The sequence below is a fragment of the Bactrocera tryoni genome, chromosome 3 (assembly GCF_016617805.1).
Source record: "Bactrocera tryoni isolate S06 chromosome 3, CSIRO_BtryS06_freeze2, whole genome shotgun sequence".
NCBI lineage: Eukaryota > Metazoa > Arthropoda > Insecta > Diptera > Tephritidae > Bactrocera > Bactrocera tryoni.
Genome location: NC_052501.1, coordinates 60,353,919 through 60,363,193, shown reverse-complemented (window position 1 = coordinate 60,363,193; position 9,275 = coordinate 60,353,919). Strand labels below are relative to the sequence as shown.

General features: G+C 46.4%; 2 protein-coding genes across 2 annotated transcripts; one reads left to right on the top strand and one right to left on the bottom strand.

Annotated features, from left to right (window-relative positions):
- The first annotated feature begins 2,860 nt into the window (after positions 1-2,860).
- On the top strand, positions 2,861-3,805 carry LOC120770719. Its single transcript, XM_040098299.1, has 3 exons — positions 2,861-2,941; positions 2,992-3,390; positions 3,756-3,805. The coding sequence occupies exons 1-3, from the start codon at positions 2,863-2,865 to the stop codon at positions 3,803-3,805; spliced, it is 528 nt and encodes a 175-aa protein (XP_039954233.1). The 5' UTR covers positions 2,861-2,862.
- On the bottom strand, positions 3,789-4,763 carry LOC120772155. The gene is made up of 3 exons (XM_040100590.1): positions 4,749-4,763; positions 4,514-4,694; positions 3,789-4,465 (listed from the first exon to the last, which is right to left on the bottom strand). The coding sequence occupies exons 2-3, from the start codon at positions 4,566-4,568 to the stop codon at positions 4,050-4,052; spliced, it is 471 nt and encodes a 156-aa protein (XP_039956524.1). The 5' UTR covers positions 4,569-4,694; positions 4,749-4,763; the 3' UTR covers positions 3,789-4,049.
- Positions 4,764-9,275: the final 4,512 nt, after the last annotated feature.

Sequence of the window (9,275 nt, the reverse complement as noted above, 5' to 3'; positions counted from 1 at the left end):
TTGGGGGTTAAAAAAATCCTATGGTGTAAAAAAATTTTTTATTTTGCTGTACCAAATGAAGAATAATGACAGTTGAAGTTCAAAACAAACGCAATTGCGTTGTTTGAATGTTTGCCTTGCTATTTAAATTATCAAATGTTTTCGTAAGATTAATTAAATGAAAACTAACTATTGACTTGCTAATAACACTATTAATGAAACTAGAAAAACTCATTAAATTGAAGCTTTGTTATAAATTAAGAATTTTAGGCAACATGTATGACGCTCCTTGCATTTGGTACCCATATGTGCACACTTAATTATGTATATCTTAATAAATAGATAGATAGTGTTATGAGGTAATGCACTGCGACCTGACGCTAAGTGCTGTGGTGGTGCTGTGCACTTTTCGGAATCCATGCTGGTGGCTGGCTAGGCTCAGGTGGTGAGTGAAGGTCGGGAGTAGCAAGGCCTCAAGTGTCTTCACTACTGGGGAGAGGAGAGTTATCGGTCGATAAGATTACCCTTCGTTGGCGGGTTTCCAAGGTTTCAGTAATGGGACCACTCTTCCGACTTTCCACACATCGGGTATTTGAAGAGTGGTCAGCGACAGATTGAGGACCTTGGTGAGGTAGCCTACTCCCGTCGAGCCTAGATGCTTTAGCATTAGCATGTTGATTCCATCAGGACCAATGGATTTGGAAGATTTTGCTTTGTTGATGACACTCTGAACCTCCTCATCGCTGAAAGTAAGTGGCGCGCAGTCGTTTGGCATTTTGCGCAGCCGTCGGTTAACACATCTCTTGGCTTTGTCTACCGAAGGGTGCAGTGTAAACTGCCGGCTAAAGTAGCTCGTGCACTTCTTCGGGTCCGAAGAGGCATGGCCATTGAATTGAACCTCAACTCGGTCGTCGTGTCTCTTCGGGTTAGACAAAGCTTTGACACTAGCCCAAAGCTTACTCACACCGTGGAGAGGTTGCAGGACTTCAGGTGCTCTATCCATTTTGTCCGCTTATGTTGATTTACCATACGCCGAATCTCCAAATTGAGATCCCTTATTCGGGGATCCCCGGGATCGGCATGGCGTAAGGTGTCGGGCTCATTAGCTAAAACGGCTGCTTCGACTGGGAAGTCGGGGCGGATTTCCGCTATTCTCCCAGCCGGGATGAAGCGAGCGGTAGCTGCTGCGAGCACCTTGCGGAATCGACGTTCGCCAACGCATACGTCCGTAGGAATGGGTAGAGCGTTAAAGGTGCTCTCAGTAAACTCTGTGAAGCCGGCCCAGTTAGCTTTATTAAAGTTAATGAAGGTACGGTTGTCCACAGAATCGAAATCGGGAGGTTTCTCGATCGAGATAATCAAGGGTAGGTGGTCTGATGCGAGAGTTAGCATAGGTCGCCAGGTTATGCTATTTATCAGACCACCGCTAGCAATGGTAATATCGGGCGAGCTATTACAGGTGCCCATTACTCTGGTGGGGGCTTCGTCATTCATTGTGCAGAATATCGAATCGTCAATCTGTTCCGCCAGCTCCATCCCCTGTTAAAGAGCTCGAGTCGTTTTGTACTGTAATTTCCGTCAATGCAAATTGCTCGTACAAAGATATGCGTTAGTAGCAACAATATCAAAGTAACAGTACATTTTACCACTCCTATTTCTTCTTCCATTAGCTTAACCTAAATATATAGATAGATAGTATTATGAGGTAATGCACCGCGACCTAGGGTCTATGCCCTCTCCTATATCACATGTCTTCCCAGAGTCCCAGCAGCTTGAATAGTTAGTTCCAGGAGTTTGCTGGGCGCTACTGAGGTGATGTGATCCCTGCTGATATAAATGGAATCCATGGCCTTAAGCCTTTTTCCACAGATTGCTGTGCAATCCAGGATTAGGTGTGCTAGTGTTTCCTGTTCCAGGTCGCAGAACCGGCAGTTACCACAGGGGACATGTTGGACAAGCGTTTCCTGAGCCTGCAGTGCCCTGTGTAGATCGCGACGAGGAGACGGAATTTGTGGGAGGTGAATAAGTTCCTTGAACCTGGAGAGATTGTACCCTCCTAGGAGCATCTTGGCGTGGCGCATACTTGATGCCTGTTGCCAATGCCGTTCTCTCTCCACTCCTCCGTGCGGAGTAGCTCCTTAAAAGTGTGGGATCCTACCGCTATGTATGGTTCTGGTCCCATCACTTTGGACGCTGCTGCGGCGCGGGCAATTCGTCGGCCTTCTCGTTTCCTTCTATTCCCTTCTGCCCTGGCACCCAAATTAGGTGCACGCGGTTGCACAAGGACAGTTTAGCCTTTCTATGCATTTCTCGACTAAAAGTGATTTGGTCTCATATGATGAGATCGCCTTTAGTGTCGCTTGACTATCACTGAGAATACCTATACGCTGATTGCGATATGCGCGATTCTTTTAAATTAACTTATTTCTGAATGCATATCAGTATTTATATTTATAAATTTGTCAAAATTTTAACCAGATCGAGAGCTGGCAGAGAGCGTATAATATAATAAACGTTCTCTGGTACAATAGGGGTATTCTCTTGCTCTTGCAAGATTGCAGATTGCAATAATACTATGCCTTGCAAATTTGCACGTTGCAAGAATTGCAGATATTTCCTCTTGGTGCACCGGCACAACAACAAACACACGCAGAAAATTATTTGCAATGGCTGTAAAATACAGATGTCAGACTAAAACCCATAGGGCAATTCAGAATCTTGTGCATCTGAGCTTGCAAAATTATGCAAATGCAAATATTTACCATCAGCAGTGAACGTATTTTTTGTGATTGCTGTGCAACCCTTGCAAATACCATTAATTCACAGCTGATCGGTGAAGAAAAACATTGTTTGTAAACAAAATTTTCGAACAAATTGGAAAATATGCCGAAAAAAAGTTTTAGAGAAAAATTAACTGACGCTTTAATTGATGAAGCTGCTGAGGAAATTATGGACATTGAAGGTAAGAAACATTTTTATGCAGAATTTCAGTTAATAACAATTTTCTTCTAGAAATCGAAAGTGATGATGACGCAGTGGATGCAGTGATAGATGAATTGGCTGACAATATATCTGTTGTTATGGAATGTCGGCGAGGAGTTTGTAGCACAATACCTAAGTCAGACATTTGGCGCAATAATATTTTGACAACACTGGACGAAGACCGATTCCGCCAAATGTTAAGAGTAGATAGAGACCAATATAATATGCTGGTTCATTTAATAAAAAACGATGATGCCCGTATATATCGAAATAGCTCACTCTTTCAACAAAATGAGCAGTATTTTTCTTCACTGCAATGGATTGCTGGGGACTCGGCATACCCTTTATCTGGAACGTTAATAACCCCTTACAGAAGCAACGCAAGACAGTTGGATAGAAATGGCCGAATTGCATTTAATTTACGGCACAGTAAATACAAGGTTAGAGTAGAGCATTGTTTTGGGCTTTTAAAAGAAAGATTTGGAAGCCTTAAGCAGCTAAGGATGCGTCTGTCTAACAAAAAAACCATAAATTATGCTGCCATTGGTTTTTTGTCTGCTGTATTCTCCACAACATTTTAATTAATAATGGTTCCACTTCGTTCGACGATGGATCAGATCCATCAACTACTACGGAAGATTCTATTGAGCCTGATGAGCATATACCCAACAATGTTGGAGAAACTAAAAGACAAGTCATATACGCATTAATGTTTTCTTAAATGTATTTTAATTCATTTGTCAGTTTTTAATTACATATATAACAATAATAATTACATATATTTATACATTTAGTACAAGACAAACATGAAAAAGATAACGCTTTGAATGATAGAAGATTGTAAAACATCAATAACCGTATCAAATAAGTATTCATCTCAACAGTAATTGGAACTACATATTTTAAAATACAGGGATAAATAAATAAAGTACAGAAAAATTACTGTTGAGAGGAATACTTATATTTCATTTCAATTTCGAACTTTTGTAAGCGTTGAAGTTTTTCAATCTTTCATCCTTTTCCAATTCTAAGATTTTTAAGTCCAATTCACGATTCTTGAATATTATTTCAGCTTTACCCCTTTCAATTTATGCTTGCAATCTTCTTTCATTCAAATCGTGATTTTTTTCATGTTTCTCTTTTTCCCATTCCATTTTCATTTTAAACAGTTGCCTACGCTCGACTTGAAAAGCAACAAGATTTGCAGCAAATGATTTTGGGACATGTTTTTTAATTTTTTCTCCGAAATCTTTTGCTTTTTCAGGAACAATTACTTCACTTACATTGCCTGGTGGTAGATTTTCAATATTGGCAATGTCAATTGGAGACGCAATTTCTTCGCCGACATCAGAAAAAGTGATTTCCAGTATTTGGCTGGCCGCGCTTTCATTCATTATGGACATATTGCCACTATCGACCACTTCAAAAGGTAATTCACTTGTGGCTTTTTTCCCAAAAATATATTTATGCTGATTAAAGTGTGGGCACATCTGCAACACTTTGCCTGAAATATAAACATTACACAAAATTTTGTCTCATTCATTACGCTTACCATCAACACTCGACGTCCCGGCATCAGACTCAAGAAGGCCTGCTCCAGTTGACATTCGCCAATCGATTGCTTTTTTGTATGAAGCCCTCAGATGCCGCACTGTCCACCGTATTAGATCCCACGTGGCGTCTAATTTTGTGCTCTCAATGAGCTTTTTATAAAAAATTTGAGCTGTTGGTGCCTATTAAAATTAAAATTATTTAAATAAATTGTTGAAATTAATCACTTAAATCACCTCTACTTCTGGAGCTTCCTGCGAGAAATCCAGTATCACAGTATATGTTAGCAAACGTGTAAACGACTTGTTATTGTTCACTTTTGCATTCCTTAAAATAAGTATTTGTTACTTTCGTTCAGAGAGTGAGAAAAAGGTAACACATAGCTATTTAATGTTCAATGGTTATCTCGCTTTAACCAATGGCAAATATCGCATGCTGCCTTATTCTAACAGAATACATACATTTGTTAGCAAATGTCTTCACAGTATGTTACGGGTAACAAATTCTTTTGTTAGCGCATAGCTTTCCTATGTGTTATGGATAACAAAAAGTATTTGTTACCCGAATATCTGTTAGAATAGAATAGAATTTAATTGAGGTATGCACTGCGACCTTGGGTCTATTATGCCCTCTCCTAACTCACAGGGACTCACCGAGCCCCAGCAAATCGATAAATTCTAGTATTTTGCTGGGAGCAAGTGAGTCGATGTGATCCCTATCCGGAAATATGGTTCCAAGGGCCTTAGACCTTCGTCTGCAGACTGCGATGCAGTCGATTAGCAGGTGCTCCGGGGTTTCACGTTCCCTGTCGCAGAACCGGCAGTTAGCGCAAGAGGAAAGTCCTAGATTGAATAGGTGCCTTTTCAACTTGCAGTGGCCGGTATAGAAAACAACCAAGAGCCTGAGTTTAATCCTTGGGAGGTTGATTATCGATCTAAACCAATTAAGGTTGTACCCTCCTATTAGCAGCTTGGCTTGCCGCATACCATGCGCCCGTTGCCAATGACCTTCTCTACCCACGGAGCAGCTTCTTTATAGTGTGGGGGCCCACCCCAGTGAACGGTTCGGGCTCTACCATATTAGTGGAGGCTGCCGAGCGGGCGAGCTCGTCAGCCAGTTCATTGGCGGCTATGCCTCTATGACCAGGTACCCAAATTAGGTGTACTTGGTTCAATTCAGATAGGCTGTTTAGCCGTTCTCTACACTCCTGCACTAGCAGCGATTTGATCTCGTAAGCGGAGATCGCTTTTAGTGCCGCTTAGCTATCGCTGAGTATGGTTATTCGCTCATTTTGATAGCCGCGATGGAGGTTTATCTCTATACACCGACTTATGGCCAAGACTTCGGCCTGGAAGATACTGGGGAATCTGCCCATCGGTATGGATAGCCTTGTGCGTGGACCTGCGATCCCTGCACCAATACCTTCCGACGTCTTCGAGCCGTCAGTGTACCACTTCAGTGTACTATCCCTCAGCACCAGCTCAAGAGTGGAGTCATTCCACTCGCTCTTGCTGCCGAGGGTAACCTTGAACTTCCTCGTGAAATTTATTGTTTTTGTAATCCCGTCCTTCGGGAGGAGGGGAATTGGATTGTTGCCACTTATTATCTCCATCCTCTGGGACGAGATTATTTACCCTTTGCCGCATCCCTCTACCGTTATTTGCAGGAGTGAATGCTTGGCTACTTGACCGATCACTATGTGGAGCGGTGTGAGTTCCAGCAGGACCTCCAGCGCCGCCGTTGGGCAGGTTCGCAAAGCGCCCGTCATGCAGACGCATGCTAGCCGCTGAAGCTTCGATAGTTTCATCACCATCGAGGCCTGTGCCGCCACAGAGGCCCAGGACACCGCTCCATATGTGACTATCGGTCGCACAATCATGGTGTACAACCACCTGACAATCCTTGGCTTGCAACCCCAGGATTTTCCTGCCAGCCGATTGCACACCATTAGTGCCTTTGTCGCCTTGACCAGGGTTTGGTTCACATGCTGCTTCCACCGCAAAGTGGAATCCAACGTCAGACCAAGATATTTTACCTTGCCTGAAAGATTTACCCTAGTCTTCGAGGGGTTGATCCTCAGATCAACTCCTCTGCAACACTCCTTTGCCAGGTTTAGACCTCGTTGCACTAGGTCACAGAGAGTGTCCTCGAACTTGCCTCTCGCTATAATCACTATATCATCCGCATATCCTTGGCAGCGGATACCGTTGTCGGTTAGCAGTGCTAACAGGTCGTCCACAACAAGGCTCCATAGCAGGGGCGATAGTACACCACCCTGCGGACAGCCTCTTGTTGTGCCGAGACGAATCTTTGTGCCCCCTGCTGTGGCCTCAGCAACCCTGGTGCGCAGTACTGCCTCTATCCATCTAAGCACCGGACTGCCACATTCCTACCCTCCAGTGCCATGGCTACACTTCTATGAGATGTGTTGTCATAAGCTCCCTCGATATCCAAAAAGGCGTATAGCATAACTTCCCCTTTCTCCAGTGAACTCTCTATCTCGGAGGTCAACTGGTACAGAGCCGTGTTTGTTAATCTGCCAGCTCTGTATGCATGCTGAGCCGCATGCAGGGGTGCAGTCTTCAGCTTCTTCGACCTTAAATGATGATCTATTATCTTCTCTATAGTTTTCAGTAGGAAGGAGGTCAGGCTAATTGGCCTGTAAGATTTAGCCAAAGAGTAGTCCCTCCTTCCTACTTTCGGTATGAAGATTACCTCAGCTGTCCTCCATGATTCTGGGATGTAGGCCAAGGCTAGGCTCTCCCTCAGCAGCCTAATCAGATGTGGCATCAGGATCTGCTCACCCTGTTGTAGAAGCGCTGGGAAGATGTCGTCCACTCCCGGAGACTTGAACCTTTCGAACGAGCCCATTGCCCACCTGATCGAGTCCGCCGTAAACAATTGTTTAGCGATAGCCCAATCAGTGCGGGATGGCCTGTGTTCAGTTACGGGCAGACACCGGTAAACCGGAATAGTCTCCGGGAAGTGAGTACGCAAGAGCTCTGTAGCTCTGTGAATGTCCCGTCATTCCTTTTGATGGCTAGCACTGTGTCCGTCTTCTCTTTAGCCAGAGCTTTGTGCAGCTTGGCAGCTTCTGGTGTAGAGGACACGTTTTCACAGAATCTCCTAAAGCTAGCCTGTTTAGCAGACCTGATCTCTTGATTGTACAGTGTCAGGTTGCTCCTATACTCTTCCCAGACCCCAGTACGTTTAGCCTTGTTAAATCGGCCGCGTACCTTCTTCCTTAGGTCTGCGAGTTTCCTTGTCCACCAGGAGCAATTGCGCCTGTCTGTGGGTACTCTTAAGGGGCAGCTGTCATTGTACGCGTTAATGATGAACCCGTTAAGCGCGGTCAATCTGCTCTCCATTCCCGGGCCCGTGGCGCTGCTGTCAGTCTGCCCCACCCTCTTCAATCCTTCATCTAGCCTCTCCCTGAAGGCACTCCAATTGGTCCTTCGAGGGTTGCGTCTAGGAGCGAATAGCTTGACCCCTGCCCTCAGCGCAAACCTTACAATTCTATGGTCCGACAGGGAGGGCTCCGTTGAGACTCTTCACTGCGAGACCAGCCCGCTTGCAGGTTCATTACTGAGAGTGACGTCCAACACTTCCCTCCTGCTTATAGTTATGAATGTGGGTTCACACCCTACATTGCTGGCACTGCCTGTCCGGACCTGCTCCCGCAGGGCTGCTCCGACAACTCGTCCACCTCCATCCTTGTTTCCTCCGGGGCGGACTCCGGCACTGCCTGGTTATCGACGCCCTTGTCCCGTGGAGTCGCAGGCGTTTCGGCTTCCTTGCTCCCGGTGTCAGCAGGCTTGTAGGGCCGCATGACGACCGTGCTGTACCTGTAGAACAGGCGCAAGCTCGCGGCCCGGACATACTTATTCGACTCGTCGTCTATGAAGAAGTGTAACCCCCATCCTTCCATGTCACCTAGCTTCTCCTTTCTGCTGCCGGCAACACACCAGGCCGCTCCCCGCTCCGAGGGAGGAACATTGTCATGCTATGCATGATTGGCACATCTTCCACCCTCTTCGCGCAGAGGACAGGGCCCGTCCAGCTTCCCAGCTTTGGAGCGTGTTCCCTCAGCCAGTCGGCGGACGACTCGTCCAGGCAGTCTACCTGCATCATACCTCCCCTGAAGTCGATGCCCAGGAAGGACGGCGTGTAGACCTCTCCTTTAGACACCTCGTCCATAAGAATGTCCTGAAGCACGGTGAGCTCCTCCGGTTTCAGCGCCTCCGCCGGGTATTTAAAAGACAGAACAGCCATGCGGATGCCTCTGACAGCATCCGCATATCCGCGCCACCCCTCCTCCACCTGGTGAGGAGCCGGTCCAGATGGTTGGCCCCCGGAGGCCTTTGCGTCTGTGCCCCACACCCTTTTGGATGGGGGGGGCTTCTGCGGCGTGATTTGGCCGCTCTTCCGTTTCTCGGCTTTGGCGTACGTGCCCGCGGGCAGTGCCCTGCTGTCGCCCCGCCTTACGGTCAGAGTTGTGCTGACCGGGCCACGGTTGCTGTTACCGCTGCCTTGCGCGCGAGCTGGCACGCTTTTGTCGCGCCCATTTGCCGGGGATGCGTTGCTCCCTTGGCTCTTTCTCCTGGCTAGAGCCTCCGCTGCCTCCGGGGTTTTCCCATCACGGAGGTGCCGTAGGTACCACTTCATGGTAGAACCACTCATCCCTTTCCTATGAGGATCATCGCACCCGCCGGGTTGGCCAATTTCTGGGAGGGGGCGTTGCCCACCTCTTCTGCGCCTTCTCC